The sequence below is a fragment of the Erythrolamprus reginae genome, chromosome 1, assembly GCF_031021105.1.
Source record: "Erythrolamprus reginae isolate rEryReg1 chromosome 1, rEryReg1.hap1, whole genome shotgun sequence".
NCBI classification, from domain to species: domain Eukaryota; kingdom Metazoa; phylum Chordata; class Lepidosauria; order Squamata; family Dipsadidae; genus Erythrolamprus; species Erythrolamprus reginae.
The window spans coordinates 209689982-209708817 of record NC_091950.1 but is presented as its reverse complement, the minus strand read 5'-3'; the positions used below and the strand labels follow the sequence as shown (position 1 = coordinate 209708817).

General features: G+C 39.6%; 1 protein-coding gene across 7 annotated transcripts in view; it reads right to left on the bottom strand.

The window, feature by feature from the left end:
• Positions 1-13968, bottom strand: part of ANKRD44 (ankyrin repeat domain 44) — a 183258-nt gene extending 169290 nt beyond the window's left edge. For 4 of the 7 annotated variants that reach the window (XM_070732107.1, XM_070732109.1, XM_070732102.1 and 1 more), the window contains exon 1: positions 13668-13968. In XM_070732107.1, the coding sequence (XP_070588208.1) occupies positions 13668-13694 (27 nt within the window). In that variant the 5' untranslated portion in view covers positions 13695-13968. The remainder of the gene's footprint in view (positions 1-13667) is intronic. The other 3 variants (XM_070732108.1, XM_070732104.1, XM_070732106.1) reach the window with 2 other exon arrangements.
• Between the last annotated feature and the right edge of the window lie 4868 nt (positions 13969-18836).

The following is an 18836-nucleotide window of genomic DNA, read 5'->3' as shown; positions in this document are numbered from 1 at the left end:
TCCTTGCTTCCTTCCTCTGTTCCTGTCCCTTCCCCCCTTCTTTCTTTCTTTCCTTCCTTTCCTCCCTCCATTTCTTGCTTTCCTTTTCCTTTCTCCCTTCTTTCCTCCCTCATTCCCTTCTTTCACTCCTTCCTCTCTTACTCTCCCCTTTCACACCTTTCCTTGCTTCCTTTGCACCCTTCTTCTGTTCCTGTCCCTTCCCTCTTTCCTTCCTTCCTTCCCACCCTCCGTCCATTCATTCACCCATTCCTCTCTTGATCGCCCCTTTTACGGCGCCGCTGACAGCTAGCCCCCCCCCCACCGGGCCATGGAAAACTGGTCTAGCTTAAAGCCGGTCCCTGGTGCAAAAAAGGTTGGGGACCTCTGGTGTAGCTGAATCAGAGGCAGTTATTACAGCAGTTTTGTGAAAGCACAGTGGATAAAAACATGGAAAAGTGCATTTCAAAAATGAAAATTGTTTTTTCTCCTTTTGCTGAAGTAAATGGCTCTCCCTAAAGAAATCAAGTTTAAAAATTTAAAAAATAGAAATAATAAACATTCAGATCTAGTGTCTAATATGATTCTTTTACATGTATAGTTCTGGCTCTTGGGTATGCCATTTTTAATACGCTGCTTCAACATCACATTTTGCAGGAATCCATTGGCACGGTTTATCTTGAACAGTTTTTCTCAACCATGGGGATTTCAAAATGTGTGGACTTCACGGTAGTTGGAGAATTCTGGGGGTTGAAGTCTACACATCTTAAAGTTGCCAAAGGTTGAGAAACACTGTTCTATAGTATGCATAGGTAAAGCCTCCAAATCTGTTGTTGCGTTTGGCCCCTAATTACTTTAAATAATCTTTCAGAAAAAAACCCCTTGAAACAACATGAGATTTGATACATATTGCTCAGGATCTATTACACAGTTTTGCCATGAACACATTATTGTGCTGGTCCTTCCAGCTCTGCAGGGACTGCAACTCCCAGAATTCCCACCCAACATAGCCAAGCTCATAATTCTGGGCGCTGCAGTTTCAACTCACCTGAAATTGGAAAGTGTCAAAACAGGGCAAGATGCATTACGGCACAAGTGAAAAAATGCAGCCAAGGCCCAAAAGGGCTGCATGCTGGAGGAAAAGTGGAATTTGATGCTGGGGTATTAAAGAAAAAGTAGGAGGGAGCTCTTAATTGAAGCCATATTTTTCCAAACCCACACCTTCTGGCAAAATAACAGCATGCAATCTCAGTAGATAACAATTATTTCTAGATTCTTGGTACTTTGGAAAGAGCACATATGGCCAGAGAGAGGGGGTCGCTGTTTCAATGTTTACTGCTGGAGATTTAAACTCTGCCTGCTTCATACTAAACAGGTAACTATAAACAGATGTCAGAAGGGCAAATCTGGTGCACTGATTGGATTACTATTTTTGTTTTAAGGAAGGGAAGGAAGGGGAAGAGAGAGAGGGTGGAGCAAGCAAGCAAGCAAACAAAAAGAGATAGAGAGAGAGAGACAGAAAGAAAGAAAAAGAAAGAAAGAAAGAAAGAAAGAAAGAAAGAAAGAAAGAAAGACAGACAGGCCAGTTGGCAATGCATGCTATGTTGCGAATAGTTGCCTAAACAGCAGACACTTTTTCCCTCTCTTCTGTACAAACAGTGTGAAACCAGCTCTTAACCGTTATTTGCCATTATTTAGACCCTGCATCTCTTTAGTAGGTCACCAGGTTTTAATCACCAGTGCAAAAGAATGAGGTCTGGATTGCAATTGTCCTGCTGGTTCTGGGTGGTCTCACCTCAGCCATAGGAACAATAAACCTCAATATACTAATAAAGACAGAAGCAAAGATTTAAATCCTACCCCAGACAATCGTTTGTAGTTTCATTTTTGGAGAAAGCTGCAGCTCAGAATTTGCTGAAAGAGTCCCTGCTTGCAGTTTCCGAGCATTTGATCTCTGCGTACCACAAGGGGATCTTTGAGGGTGAGGGTTTTTTATTTTTTATTTTATTTATTCATTCATTCATTCATTCATTCATTCTATTTTTTATGTAGCCCTTCTCCTTAGACTCAGACTTACAACATGTTAGCAATACCACTTTTTAACAGAGCCAGCATATTGCCCCCACAATCCAGGTCCTCATTTTACTCACCTCGAAAGGATGGAAGCTGACTCAACCTGTGAACCACAGATGTAAACCACCAAATGCAGACAGAATCTCTTACTAGGACTTGCTCCCTTCAGATACAGTAGTGGAGACTCTTAATGTGTACAGGTGCCCCCTTCAAGGGCAAGAGAAAGTACGTTCACTTCAGCTAAGTAAACTTCCACCTAGAGTAGAGCAACTAACTACAAAGTTAGTACTCCAGTAGTCCTCAAAATACAGTGGTACCTTTACTTAAGAACGCCTCTACTTAAGAACTTTTCTAGATAAGAAACGGGTGTTCAAGATATTTTTGCCTCTTCTCAAGGACCATTTTCTACTTAAGAACCCGAGCCCGGAAAAAATTCCTAGGAAATATGAAGGCCTGGCCAGTTTTCTGCCATTCCCCCTTTAATCCCGGCCATCTCGGGCTTTTCTGGACTGCCAGAGGAGCCTTTCGGTGGCACTTAAGGAGGCTTTGGCAGTCCAGAGCGAACGGAGCATTTTCCTTTCTCTGGGCGCTTGGAGAGGGAATAAACCTCTGATAGCACCCAGAGAAAAGAAACGCTCCCTTTGCTCTGGGCAGTGACTTTCCTTCTTCTCTTCTTTCTCCTCCTCCTCCCACCCAAATTCCGAACTTTTATTTCTTTCCTAATGGGTTTGCACACATTATTTGCTTTTACATTGATTCCTCTGGGGAAAAAATGCTTCTGCTTACAAACCTGATCCCGGAACGAATTAAGTTCTTAAATAGAGGTACCACTGTATACTCAAACTCCTTCATGTGGAATGAAACATTAACTGTTTACTTTATAAAATGTGTGACCCACCCAGCAGCACATTGAAAATTATCCCTTAATTTAGCCATGCTGTTTTAACCCTTTAATAAACAAAAAAAGACTATTCCAGCTTCCTTTTAACGCTTACACAAAGACAGAGCAAGGTTTGATAAAAGACTAACCCCCCTCCTAACTCCTTTAACCATCTCAAACAACCTACTCCACATTAAGATAAACGGCGGATGGCTGTTTCTCCTGCCAACCTTACAGAGGAAGAGTGAATAAAACCAGGAAAATCCACCATTAAAATCATAGGTACATCACCACACCCTGTCTTCATGATTAAAGCAGAATAGGGTTCAGCAAAATATGATTTCCTATTTCTCTGCCCTTTCAAGGCGGTCACGAGGAAGAGCCCAAAGCCAAAGTTCATAATTGATGTACTACCACAATAATGCTAGTCTTAGACTAACAAGGACCCACTGTGAAGATGAAAACAGCCAGATAATTTGGCATGCTCAAGTTGGCAAAATGTGATGATGCTTTGGCAGTGTAGCTAGCTATCATTAGTAAAACCTCATTGTCCCCATGTTAAAGATCAATAACCCGGGGAGGTTATTCAATAAGCAGGAGGCCTAACACAAAGAACAAGCATCCTTATCTTCTAGCAAGTCCTACAACAGAGAAATACACTATTGGCCAAGGGCATAAGACTAATGTGGTCAAAATCCTGTAAACGGGAATATGACAAGGCAGCACTAGAGACCTGTAGTGGACTTATGATTAAATATCTAAATCAAAAGCAAAAATTAGGGTAATGAGTAGCTTATTAAGATTTATAAGCTCTTTCTTACTAACCTAGAGGACTCATAAGACTCTTAGTATACGGCACTATTAAAATGAAACCTCATGTTTTAAATATATCATAAGAACTGAATGTTGACTCTTAATATTCAGGGGTGGGCTACTGCCTGGACGGGGGGGGGACGCAGTGGGGTAGCGAAAATGGAGCTCCACCCCAAAGCACCCAATTTGCACTGAAAGATGTTGAAAGAAAATGCAGGGTGTCCTGCATAAGCCACGCCCACAGTGTAGTAGTAAAAAGTTTGGTAGCCCTTCACTGAGGATATGTTAAGAAAATATTCTTACAAAATACTCACTTCCTCTTTATATGCATACACCAAATTATTATTATTTTTTTGAGGAAGTAAGAAAGATGTAGGAACTGACACTCTCAGACTTGCAGATCATTATAGGAAAATAAAGAGAGAGTGAAATGATGAATTAGTCAAAGTTCTACTGAAAGACCAATGGTGACCTAACTACAAGGTTTAGGATTAGGCTGCATTTCATAACATTCATTCTCTCTGAACAACAGTACAGCATTTGAGGGCCATTTCCCAAAAGAACAGCCCATTCATAACTATAAAAATTTATGTAAGTATTCAACCCAGCTTTCTCAAACTGTTACCTTCCCAAGTTTGAGACCAACTCCAATTAGCCAAGCCAAATCACACAAAGACAATTCCAATTCTTGTGCTTATTTATTCAGTCTGGTCTATAGGCACTTATTTATTCAGATCTATATGCCACTCTGATCAAGATTCTACTTACAGATGCTACAGAAGAACATTCTGCATTCTCAGAATAATTCTAAAATAATTTTTACCCAAGATGGCATTTTTCCCCTAAAATTATGTCTTTGGTGCTGATAGCGCCATGGTATCGTTTAGTCACTAGATGGCAATGAGCTCAACTGCATTTGGGTGAGTCAGTAGTTTCCTATTTTAGTTCTTGCTAATAGAAATAAAGAAATAAATTTATCTGGCTTGCCACCTAAGTATATCCTCTAAATCTTCTTTGCCACCAATTGCAATGCATTCAATTTCATCTAAAAATGAAAAAAAGTTTCTTTCAGAAATAGTTTTAGTCAACTAAAAATGAATAATCTTTAATAATCTACTAATGTATATTCCAGTGGATGACATTCCTACTATTTCCTCATTACTGTTTTATTTTAAAAGTTATGATTTTAATCATTGCTTTATTCATTTTATTACATAGCATAGAAATATTGAATGCTCTACATGTATCTGAGAAAAATACATGCAAAAGATCAACCGACATTCATTGTCTATGTTTCTTAATCACATAATAAAAAAAACTTCATGTATACTGTCAGGTTTTACCCAATCTATCCCTGTAGAAATGGAATAGATTGGGTAAAACGTGAAAAAAGCAAGAAAAAGTAAGAAAATCTTACTTTTATTCATATTGAATTTAATTTTGCTAGATAGGACTCAATATTCAAACCTGTCAAGATCCTTTGGGATCTTGAACCTATCTTCTGGGGTGTTGGCTATTCCTGCTAGTTTAGTGTCATCTGCAAATGTGATGAGTTTTCAATACACCCAATGCAATATTCTATTAATATTTATTCTGAAGATTAGCGGTGCTTCTAAAATGCAGGTAGGCTCAAACTGTGCAAGGGGACAGAGTGATAGATATTAGGCCTGCCTCAACGGTGGGTTCTAATTCACCTCGCTGCCGGTTTGCTTTCTCCCGTGCCACATGGTTGTGTCTTGTGAGTGCATGCATGCACAGTGCGAAAAAACCCAATTTTTTAAAAAAGCCCAAAACAAGCTAGTGGTGCATGCACAGTACCAGAAACTCGACTTCTACACATGCACATGTACAGAAGAAAAAAAATAAAGATAAAAAAATAAATAAATAAAAGATGGCGGTGCCCATGGACCACTACCAATCAAACAGGTTCTGTGACGTCATTGTGACATCACCAGTGGTGATGGTTTGGAAGAAACGGTCCAAACTGATCCAAACCCACCTCTGGCCTGTGTCCTACATATCCATGTCTTTTAGCTGAAACAGGATTTCATTTGAACATATACAGGACTTCCCACAGCAGTCTTCATTCACCTGCTGTTCTCTATAAATATTTAAACTACAGGTGAGGAATTATGTTCCATTTATGATTTATGGACTTCAACTCCCAGAATTCCTGATCCAGACATGCTGGCTCAGGAATTCTGGGAGTTTAAGTCCATAGGTCATAAAAATGCCCTAGTTCCCCACCCCTGGTTTAAGCTAACTCCCATCCATCCTACAGATGTTGTGGCCATCAAAATTCAACATAACTTCACAGCCTCAGATTGAGGAAGGCCGCTTCACGGGATCAAGGAACCTGATAGAGCTAGGACTAAAACCATGAAATGTCACTGATACATGAAAAAAATTGTCTTCTTATCCTAAAGAAAACAAGGTTGGACCACGGATACTGAACTCAATGAAGCATCCTATTTTTCTGAACTATGAATCCAGTTATTGAGTCTAAATGTCAGAATAGCAATTTCTACCTTTTCACTGTGGAAACATGATAAAACAAATACCGTATATAAATCCTGTTGTGATGAAAGTTCACTATCTATACCAGATGCTTTTAACAGCCAATCCTAAACAATATTGTGAATAAATAAATATGGTTAATATTACAGAATACTGTATTGTGATTCCCTTGAAGCTTGAGAAGGAAAGGAGAAACTATAAAACATTTATCATGCATAGACCAGATAAGTAATATGCTGTTTTGTATATTTTTTGAACTATAAATTTGCATAAACCTTGTTCCTTAATTTGTAGATGGATTTATGGTGTTTGTAAGTTCATCTTAAAAATTACACTTTACTAGTACCACTGAGGCACACTCAAGGTTTGGGAAAAGTATCTAGAGAAAATTAGATTAAATTTTATGCTTATTTTTGACATAGGTCAATTAGCTTGATCTAAGGAAGATAAAGAGGAGGGAAGAAGAATTTAATTTAAACAGCAAATAAATTAATTTTTACAGACAAATCAGACTCCATTCCTGATTCCAAAATGTTCAGGCTGGTTAAAGCTGATCATATTACAGTATAGGAAAGCTATCAGCAAAATTTACCTGCTTCTCTAGACTTATCCAAAAAACATTCATTATAAGGTCAGATATGGCCTTGGGATTACCAGGATCTATGAATGCTTGCACAGTATAAGGTTCCCGGCTATTCAAACGTTGGCATGACAACCAAATCCCCCTGCTGCAATTAGGTGGAAAAGGTTACAAGTCACACATTAGGCACAGAAGAAAAAAACCTTAAGAATGAAGAGTTTTGGTGAATGACATTTATATTTCAAGAAAGCGCATGTACACCTAACCGATGGATACACATAATATAACAGACTTTTATAGACTGCTGCACTTCCTTATTCGAAAAGCAAAGTTGTAGCTAATTACTTTCTGGGAGAGGCACATATTTTGATTAGATTTCTTTTGGACGAACCATTTGATAAACACAGTTAATTTTATCTCTTCCTTCCTTGAGGCTAAAATATAAACACAAATCTTATTTGCAAAGCTCTGAGGGAATGGTGGCAATCATCCTATTCCTAATCCATATCCTTAAGCTCTGAAAATGTCATAAAAATACAGATTCTCTGAAATTCTGTGTTCAAAAAAGCAAACAATGAACCGAATAAAAGAAAAAGGCATTTTTAAAAGCATCATTACTCTGGTTAGCAAGTTTGCGGAGTTCACATTTTTGTAAAATACTGAATTTTGACCACAGGCTATAGAGTGACTGAGAAAGAGAGAAATCTTTAAATGCAAACAGAGATAATTGACTTGTCAGCTGAACTTTATACTAATAATAGTGTCTGTGGTAGAAAGGGCTGTTGGGCTAAAGTCCTGATCTCCTTGCCCATTGGGGGAACAGAGTGTTGCGTGTAACAGGCCTTTGGTCATATTGACTACAGTGCTTCCTCTAGATTTATCTAACCCAGACTGTGTTGACAGAATAGTAATGAAGAAAGGATTTATATCCCTTCAGTGATGGCTGAGTTATTCCAGAATACAATATAAGTCACTTGAAATCACTAATGGTTTCTGTCAAATTTAGGATCATTTTGGTTTCTTCAACATATTGTGATATTTCTGAAGGCAACATTAAAGCTATTAAATTGACTCCTTATTGTTCCTGTGGCTTTAGAGGGGTATTGGGTACAATAAACAGTTGGGGTGGAATTACAGTAAATATCATAATCTAAGAGCTATAGCTTAAAGAATATTTAAGATTCAGCTTGAGGGTTGATAATTTTACTCTAGGTTGAACTCAGTTTATGGCTATTTGCTTCCTAAATTATACTCAGTCTGTGCGAAAACATGATTTGGTTTTAGATTAGCAGATTAAGTCAAGCACATGATTACTATTTGTAACTCATAATTAGGTTTGGTGAAATATGTAATCTCTCCTATTGTGATTTATTCAATAAACCATAGAGGAGACAAACATAGCATAATAAAACATACAAAACTAATCAATGAATGGATCTATGAAGAATCTGAGTTACGTCAACAGGATTTTTAATCTGAAAGCACCCTAGCGTAGCAATTATCTACCCAACTGTACCAATGAATGGTATCAAGACCCACCTTTGTCGCCAGGCATGGGGGAGTTAGGATATTCCTTCCCCTGGGCCATTACAAGTTATGTATGGTATGTTTGTTTGTTTGTGTGTATGTTTGGTTTTTATAATAAGGGTTTTTAGTTGTTTTATTAAATTGGATTGTTACATGTTGTTTTTTTATCATTGTTGTTAGCCGCCCCGAGTCTGCAGAGAGGGGCGGCATACAAATCCAATAAATAATAATAATAATAATAATAATAATAATAATAATAATAATAATAATAATAATATGATGATGATGATGATGATGATGATTTTGCTGGGTATTTTTTCTGGATGTTTACTAGTTAAGCAGAATTGTCTTGTTGCTTGCAAAATAACGTGTTTGTTTCATCACAGAACCAATATTCTACTCATGCTCAGAACTTTCTCTGTGTTTAGAAATGGTTTTTCATGCAATATACCATGCTAAGTATTTCATGAAAACAGGCACATTTATTTCTGGCTAAGCATGCAGTAACACTGCATTCAGATTCACAGACTTGTAGCAAATCCAGGGGCATAGTGTCTTGTAACATATGTCACAAGAGTTAATTGCAGAAGTTCTTGCATCAACCTCCATGAAACACTCACAAGCAGGATGTTTACACAAACCACAGGTCTCTTCTCTCCCTAAAAAGCAGAAATTAGTTCTTCACAGGACAACACATTCACTGAAAGGGGATTTGCTGAAGCACCTCCAGCCTTAAGTAGCAAATGTGGACAGTATAAGCTAAAGACATCTGGCAAAAATCAATCAATTCAACAAGATGAACATACAGTGTGTGCTGTGACAGCTGCAATAAGCCACAAGTGTGCAACTTTTGAGGGGTGGAGAGCTGATATAGATTTGAATGGCTTGTAGGTAGTCATGCTGGAGCCAGAACAAAATTGTAATTAAAATTTGATTTACATTTAAATGTGTTTAAAGAGACTGTTCTGTCATTTTGTCTTATTAAGAATAATAATTTGGAAACAATTTTAGCATATACAAAGGGTCACAGCTAAGATAACGGGCATATTTATATCACACAGAAGAGAATATGTACGTAACTCTATTTGTAAGGGAGGCAATTTAAGCATGCATAATGTTTGGCTGTTGAATGTATGATGATTTCCTAGAAAAGCATACCTTTCTATTCATGCTTTTTCCATTGACAGAAATATTATTTATTCGCCATTATTTCTCTCCCAGCTTTGCTATTTGAAAACGGTTTAACAATCATAATTCAAAACAGAATTTGAAGTACAATGGTTTCAAAAGGGGGGTGGGGCAGGGTAGAGGGTGGACCGTCTCTCAGAAACTATTAATCCTGAAGACTGAATGTAGCACTTTTTCCAAATACCAGCAGGGAAATAAGGGTGGGAAAATGGTATGTCGCTGCTCTAGTAAGCACCCAACGGGTATCTGGTTGCCCATTTTCTGAGGAATACTGGACTAAGATAACCAGTCGAGCTCTTTTGGTCAATATTCAAAAGTCCAACATGTCTAATTTTATTGCAATTGGTAGGGATGGAAACAACCTCTCCCTGTACCTCTCCCACTACTCTGGATTGCTCCTCAATCTTCAGGGGAAAAGGCTGCTGGCAAAGATTGGCTCTTCCCTTTTTTAACCAATGAAAAAGCTCCAGGGAATAAGAAGGCCTCCTATTTGAGGTGGGATGGAGAGGTGGGTGGGATGTTTGCTGGAACCATATCAGGAAAAGCAGGAAGTCTTGCCTTTACTTTCCAGAGAAGTCTTATTTCTTATTATTAAGTTTGGCTGATTAAAACTAATTTGCCTATGACTAAAACTAATCAACATGAGGAAAAAAAATAAACTCCTTCGCACCTTGTGCTAAAATATTAGTTTGTTTACTCATATATATATATTTTTTAAAAATCACAACATGCTAAGCCAAAAGATGATTTTTACAGAATGCGCAAATTCAGAAATATAAACACATTAAATAGTCACTGCAGGAAAGATGTTCAATTTACAAATCTTAGCTGAATTAATGGAACTTGGACATATCCTGTGGAGACTAGAGAAATCCACCTAAAATGAAAGCATTTTGTTGTATGTTAGGAGTATCTATATAAAAATAAAGCAGCATCAAGAGGTAGTCCTGAGACAGCACTTTTAAATGCTACTAGCCTTACAACTCTAAAAAAAAATCTAGGTTACCAAAAACATATTGTCTACCTTACAGAATAAATTTAATGTAAGACTACATGAAGTTATTAGCTATGCTGCAGTACAGTAGTGTATTGGATCTAGAGAAGACGCTGTACTGTATTCCTATAAATAAATCTTAAATAATACTTTTAGAAGGCTGAGACCAAAATCCATGTGACAAATTATACACACACACTAAATTAAATCAAAATTATTAGATTAAATTAATTAAATGCAAAATAGTCAGCATATTCTGTTGACATGTTAGACTACTAAAGGAACTTAATATCACCCTTAAATTCTTTACTTGACTATTGATAAGAAAATTAGAAAAAAATGTTCTATTTACAGTAAGAATAGAAATAAATTATTTAGAATGAATTAAGTCAAAGTTCTCCTTCATATGCATTTAAAATGACTTGGACGAAGGGATAGATGGGGAATTAATCAAATCTGCAGATGACACCAAACTGGCAAGAATAGCCAACTCTCCAGAAGATAGGCTCAAGATACAGAAGGATCTTGACAGACTTGAATATTGGGCACTATCAAACAAAATGAAATTCAATGGTGAAAAAAGTAAGGTTCTACATCTAGGCAACAAAAACAAAATGCACAGTACAGTATATGTGATACCTTGCTCAACAGTAGTAACTGTGAGAGGGATCTTGGAGTCCTAGTGGACAACCATTTAAATATGAACCAGCAGTGTGCAGCAGCTAACAAAAAAGCCAGTTCTAGGCTGCATTAAGAAAGGGATAGAATCAAGATCACGTGAAATGTTAATACTACTATATAAGGCCTTGGTAAGGCCACACTTGAAATACTGCATTCATTTTTGGTCACCACAATGTAAAAAGGATGTTGAGAGTCTAGAAAGAGTGCAGAGAAGAGCAACAAAGATGATTAGGGGACTGGAGGCTAAAACATGAAGAATGGTTGCAGGAACTGGCCACGTCCAGTTTAATTAAAAGAAGGATTAGGAGAGACATGATAGCAGTGTTCCAATATCTCAGGGATTGCCACAAAGAAGAGGGAGTCAGGCTATTCTTCAAAGCACCTGGGGATAGGACAAGAAGCAATGGGCGAAAACTAAGCAAGGAGAGAAGCAACTTAGAACTAAGGAGAAAATTCCTGACAGAACAATTGATCAATGGAACAGCTTGCCTCCATGAGTTGTGAATGCTTCAACACTGGAAGATTTTAAGAAGATGTTGGATAACCATTTGTCTGAAGTAGTGTAGGGTCTCCTGCCCAAACAGGGGGTTGGACTAAAAGACCTCCAAGCTCCCTTCCAACTCTGTTGTTATTATTATTAAAAGTTCTTTCCCAAACATCTCTAAGAAAGCATAATTCTTGCCCAATGAATAGCATATAGGATTTCATGCAAGGACAACCAACAATTTATTTACTTTTCAGCAAATCTAAAGAGATCATCCCTACTTGCTGGGATTTTGGAGACAATTTTACTACAAGGTTCCAGGATAATATTTAAACTGAACATTTTGAACTGCGCTGGTTAAAACTTCCTTTTAGTTCTTTTGGGTGTGTTCCAAAGCTAATGTGTTATCAATCTTGATTATTATTATTTTTCAAATTAGATGTATAACGTGTGGGCTTCGGAGCACACTGGGGAAGGTGGAGGAAATTTAACTTTCACACCCCACATTTCACTCATTTATGAAAACCATCTGAATCTCTGCCAAACTCACCCACCGCCTGCAGCCTAGAAAAGAATGAAAGGGCCTATCTGCCTGGCATCCAAAGACATAGCATCCCTGTGCTTGGAAAAACAGTTAGGTTGGCCCTTCCTATATTCTTTGACAAATATGCACTCAAGAGCACTTTTTAACAGGGGCTTGTGGTTGCTTTTCATCCCACCAAGCGCTTAAAAAAAACCCAAAACCGGGTAAGTTGGCAACTCACTCCTCCTAGCTTTGTCCTTCAACCAATCTAAAAGTTCAGAGGACTGGTTCAACCAAACAACCTATTAAAAGCGGCTCCTTTTTTCTTATTTTTTTTTTTTTTAAGAATTCCGACTTAATAAAAGCTGCATAAATATTTGAGCTCACCAGCAAACTGGGCTCCCGTCCCGACTGAACAGCCAATTAACAGCCACGAAGGCAGGTCGCTATAAAAGCAGTGTTTCCCAACCTTGACAACTTGAAGATATTTGGACTTCAACTCCCAGAATTCGCTGGCTGGGGAATTCTGGGAGTTGAAGTCCAAATATCTTCAAGTTGCCAAGGTTGGGAAACACTGCTTAAAGCATAAAACGTGGGAAGCCGAGAGAGGCGGGGGGGGGGGGGCGCCATAAGGATGTATGGACATTTCGGGGGAAGCCATTCGCGTCAAAAAGCTGGGACTAAAAAGGGGCAACACGAAGGAGCCATTAAACCATTTGCTCTCTATTCCCCCCCCCCCCAAAGATACATGTTTATTAAGAGACGTTTATTATCTCCCCTCAGCTCCCAGCAATGGAGAGAGAGAGGCGGGTCAACACGTGAAAAGCAATGTCTCCGGCCCAAGATAGGGAAGATGAGGGCAAAAAACGCGGCGGTAGGTATATTCAAAGCCGCGGGTCGGAACTGAGGGGAAAAGGAAAATGGGGGGGGGGAGGCACCAAAACGCAACCCGCTACTTTTGAGACCCGAGACGGGCCGTCCGTGCGGGTTCACTGAAAGGCCAGCGCATTGAAAGCGCGTCAAGGATTGCGCGGTCGTGCGAACGCGGCTAAAGCGCTGCGGTCCCCCCCCCCCCCGCCGCCTCCTTGTTTTGACAACTACTCCCATTTCCTAGAGACAATGAGGAACTTGACGGGCGATCCGCCGCCTCAACCGCGTCCTCCGCACTCTCCCCTCTCCTCCGCCCCCGCGAGATGGCTCGCTTGCAAAGCTCCCGAGAGGAGGAGGAAGACCCGGCGCTCGGCTTAGGATCCCCGACCTCCTCGAAAATGAAGACCCGGCCTCCGACGCGACCTGCCGCCGCCTTGCTTGCTGCTGCAGCGGCTGCTTTCCAGAAGCCTCCCAGCAACGCAGCAGCTATTCGTGGGTCCCCCCCCCCCGCACTCCCCGATTCCATTGTTGGTGGGCTCTTTTTTAAAAAAAAAAAATTACCTGGTCGGTCAGTTTGAGCACTGCCATGATCTCCCCCGGGCTTTGCTCGCCCACATGCAGCTCTTCTCCCGCCTGGAGATGCCAAGCCGCGATCCGAAGGGGAGAGACGCGCGCGATTGCGGGCTGACAATCCTCCTCCTCCTCCCGCGGCAGCTCGCTTAGGTCAGGAGAAGAAGGAGAGAGAGAGAGAGAGAAAAAAAAAACACCCGCTGGTATTTAGCCGAGCCTGCTCTGATACAGGAAGTACGGATGCGTTCAACCTAGCTAGCCCTGACATCACGCCAACACGCTCGCCTTGAATAAGAGCGCCCCCTGGCGAGCGTAGCTTGGAACTGTGCCTCCGCTCTTTAAAGAACCCGCCCTCCTCCGCCCGCGTCCTTCTACCTCCCTCCGTGTCCGGAAATGCGAGGCTTGCCTTGGAGAGCCCAGTCGGCGTCGTTTCCTTTGTTCCATTCCCTGGTGTTACCCGCCTTTCCCTCCGCCCCCCGCCTCCCGCGCGCGAAATCTTCCCTTTTGCGATTGCTCTCCTTTCTTGATCGGCAATTAAAGTTAGCCGCGGCTGGGTTCGATTGGGGTACTTGGGCCAGGCTAGAAAATGCTGTTACGCCCATGTGACACCCAGATTGTTGGGGGCGGTATGCTGACTCTGTAAGCCACTTAAGGGAGGGCTGTAAAAACACCATGAAGCGGCATATAAGTCTAAATGCTATTGCTATGTTTGTCCCTCGCTTCTGACGGCGTTGCGTTTCAGTTCAGCCTTTTTTGGTCCTTTCGAGGTCGTCACTTACATATGGACTGGTACATCTATCTCTATCCTTCTATCCATCTATCCATTTTGTCAAACATGTATGTACAAAGTAGTAGGTATTGGTATAAACATAAAAATTAGAATAGAATAGAATTTTATTGGTCAAGTGTGATTGGACACATAAGGAATTTGTCTTGGTGCATATGCTCTCAACGTACATAAAAGAAAAATATACATTTGTCAAGAATGTATTAGCAGAAGAATTAGCAAGGTAGGTACAGGTAAATTGGGCAAGAGTCCATTAGGAGTTGGGCAGCATACAAATCCCAATAATTAATAATAAATAAATAAATAGTAAAAAGAAAGCAAAAGTAAAAAAGTGAAAAAAACTAAAAAAAAAAAAGACAGGGACAGTAGGCTCGATGGTGCGCTTATGCACCCCCCTTACAGACCTCTGAGGAATGGGATGAGGAAGAAACCACAAAGTTCAGGTAGCGTGTTCCAGGCATTGACCACTCTTGCTGAAGGCGTATTTTCTGCAGTCGAGTTTGGAGCACTTTACATTAACTTTGAATCGATTTGTGTGCTCGTGTGGTTGAAGCTGAAGAAATTATTGACAGACGGGACATTGTGGTAAAATGATTTCGTGAACTACAGTTAGGTCAGGCGACAATGTTCTAGGGCTATCTAAGCCCAAAATTTCAAGTCTGGTGGAATAAGGTAGTCTGTTGTGAACAGAGGAGTGGAGAACTCTTCTTGTGAAATATTTTTTAGAAACATAGATTGACAGCAGAAAAAGACCTCCTGGTCCATCTAGTCTGCCCTTATACTATTTCTTGTATTTTATCTTTGGATGGATATATGTTTATCCCAGGCATGTTTAAATTCAGTTACTGAATATTTAAATATTTTTAAATGGAGGGCAAATTCATATGTCTTCTAATGAAAGATGAGAACTTGAGAAACTATAAGATAGGTATATAAAATCAAGTAGGACGTGGAAAAACTCTTCTCCCCTTTTGGACAGATAAAGGGAAATACTACTGTACTTGTTTGACACGGGCTAGTTACAGTAATGAAATTTGCAGCCATCAAATGTAGACATAGGATCCAAAGTTAAGAGTTTTTAAAGGCAACTGGAACTATTGGGGGAAGGATCAGGCTAGTGCTTGTAGAAGGCAAACATCTAAAGATGTTAAAAATGGCCTGCACCTTTTTAAAATCCATAGGCTTTTTTTTTACCAATAGCCCTTGAATCTCTCAGGTAAGACTCATCCTCACAGAGATGTTCCATAAAAGGACATATTCCAATGTCTTGACCCCTTCTCACAAAGGTGATGGCTTAAATTCACCTTTAGCAACTACTAAATATGTAGTTGTAATGTAATGTATTTTTAGAGTATAAGATGCACCTTAGTTTTGGGGAAGGAAAAATAACCTTACTAGGTATTCATCTGGCTACTGTCTTTGGTTTGATCAGCTTCAGCACATTATTTTATTCCCTGGTTAGGGCCGAAAAAGTTTTCTTTGAAGGGAGTAGGAATGAAAACAAGCCTGCAAAAACTTAGGGCTGGAAAAAAATTATTCAGAGGGAATAGGAATGAAAAAAATCCTGCAAGCCAGATCATTAGCACCTCCTTAGAGCTGAAAAAATTTTTTTTGGAAGGAGTAACAATAAAAACAACCCTACAAGCCAGGAAGATCATTAGCACCTTGTTAGGGCTGAGGAAAAAAAGCTTTGAAAAAGCTACATTGTGAGTATAAGACGCACATGTATAACAGTATAACAGTGAGTGAGTGTAACAGCAGCTAGGATTGTATTTGTGCAAAATTGGAAAGCGGATATCATTCCTGGAGATGAGCAGATAATAAAATTTTGGACTGCACTGAAAGATTAAACCTAAGATTAAAAGATAAAGAGGACTCAGAAGCTTTATAGATTAGAAAATGAATATAAAGAAGTTGGAATACAGTGGTACATCTAGATACGAGCTGCTCCACATGCGAGTATTCCAAGTTATGAGCTGTGACACGAGCGAAAATTCTGTTTGACGCCCGAGCTCAAATTTGGGATACGAGCTGAGCTTCCGCTAGGTGGCGTAAGAATATCCTTGCTTCGTTATCTCAGTGCGAAAAACAAAGTCTAAAGGCATTCGTTCGAGATGCGAGTTGATCGACTTATGAGCTCGGGTCTGGAACGAATTAAACTCATATGTCGAGGTACCACTGTATTACTGAATGATATAATCCAGATTTATTACTTGAAAGAAAGGAGGGGATAGGGAGGGGGGTAGAAAATCCTAAATCTGAAGTGTATTAATAGACAAACAAAGATAAAAGAAATAGATTAAAGGAATATATACTGCTCAAAAAAAGGCAACACATCCTAGATTTGAATGAATGAAATATTCTCATTGAATACTTTGTTCCCTTACAAAGTTGAATGTGCACGACAGCATGTGAAATTGATTGTCAGTCAGTGTTGCTTCCTAAGTGGACAGTTTGATTCCACAGAAGTTTAATTTACTTGGAGTTATACTATGTTTAAGTGTTCCCTTTATCTTTTTGAGCAGTGTATATGGAATAAAATATGAAAAAATGTAAGACTGTAAAAGAATTCAAGGTTGCTGGAATACCATCCCAGAAAAATGAAAAGGAAGAAGAAAGGGAAGAGAGGAGGAAGAAAGAGGAGGAAAGAAGAGTGAAGAGGGGAGGGGAAGTATGGAAGACAAGGAGAAAGGGAGAGGAGGTAGGTTTAGAAAGAGAAAGACAAAGGTGAGAAAGGGCTGTATGAGATGGGGAGGATGGTGAAATAAAGCAACCTTGAACTACCTTAGCATATATGTATAAAGATTTTGTAAAAGAATGAAATGAGAAATAAGTATGGGAAAATATATAATTTTTTTTAAAAAAGCATGTCTTTCCATGTGTTAAAGAACTAACAGGGATAGAAAAAAGTGAGATTAACTAGTAAGCTAGTGTTTTGAACCCTAAGTAGCTTTGGAATTAAAAAAAATATTCCAGTAGATGGGAAGGCTATGAATTACTACAGTACAGTGATCCCTCTATTATCGCGAGGGTTCCGTTCCAAGACCCCTCGCGATAATAGATTTTTCAGGATGTAGTAGTGCGGAAGTAAAAACACCATCTGTGCATCCGCGCCTCTTTTTCCATGGCCACGCATGCGCAGATGGTGTTTTTACTTCCGCACCTGGGAAGACCCAGGGAAGGTTCCTTCCGCCGCCCAGCAGCTGAGGAGCCGCCTGCCTGCCCGCCGCTTTTCCGCTGCTTTTCCGCCGGCCGCTTGTCCGGCCGAAGGAACCTTCACTGGGTGCCGCCCGCCACTCGAGAGCAAGAGGGGGAGAGATAAAGAGAGACAAGGAAAGAAAGAGATGAGAGAGGGAGGAAGAGAGTGTGAGAGAGGAAGAAGCAAGATAAAGAGAGAAAGAAAGATGAGAAAGGGAGTGACGTCATCGGGTGGAAAAATTGCGATATAGCGTTTCGCAAAGATCGAGATCGCGAAACTCGAGGGATCACTGTATATGTAAGCATCTGATGCGCATTATTTTAGTCAAACTCCAAGCTTAAAGTAGAGCTTAAAATGTGTGACTGCCGTGTTTTCCATGAATGTTCAAGAATTTGAGAATCCAAGTGTCGTAAAATTCTGGCATGTTTAAAGAAAATCTGAAGTAAAAATTGAGAGACAAGTTTTTAAAAATGTGGCCTTGGAAGATTTCCATAAACATTGCATGGCTCCCAATTTTTCACCACACAGCTACAGCCCTAGTCTTTAAAATTAAACAGTGTTTTCCCTGGCCAACAAGTGAATGCTTTCCCTTGCTAACCCTTGATTCAAGTTACCACAATGGGTGTCTAGGTTCACCCAGGTTTGCAGTGTCATTTGAAGTTGAATTGAATGTTTGCTATCAATTGTCAATGTTACTTTCCAATCTCCAGATAGTTAAGTGGGAACAGCAACCTCAAAATGGCAACTTGAATGGCATCTGTTAACCACAGGCTTTATTTTTCTTTTACATTGGGCCTGAAACGTACTCAGTCTTTCCATATCTCACATACTGCTATCATCAGTTAGACATCTCTGCCATTTTCCCCTTTTGAACAAAAATATTACCATGACCAGCCACTGGTATTTGGTATATATTTTACCCACTTACATATTGTACATAGCCTCCTAATCAACCTCACATATATACCTATTTTAGTGTATTATCCACAACCATGTTTCAATATTCAATAACTATCCAGTTTTGCTTCAGTAGAACAAATCATAATGGAAGAAAACAGTGGACATATGACAGGAAAATATTTGGTGGAAAAAAGAAAAAAGACTCAAACCTCAAGGCAATTGTACAAAAGACAATTTTATAATAAGTGCTTTTTCAAGATAAAGACACAACAAT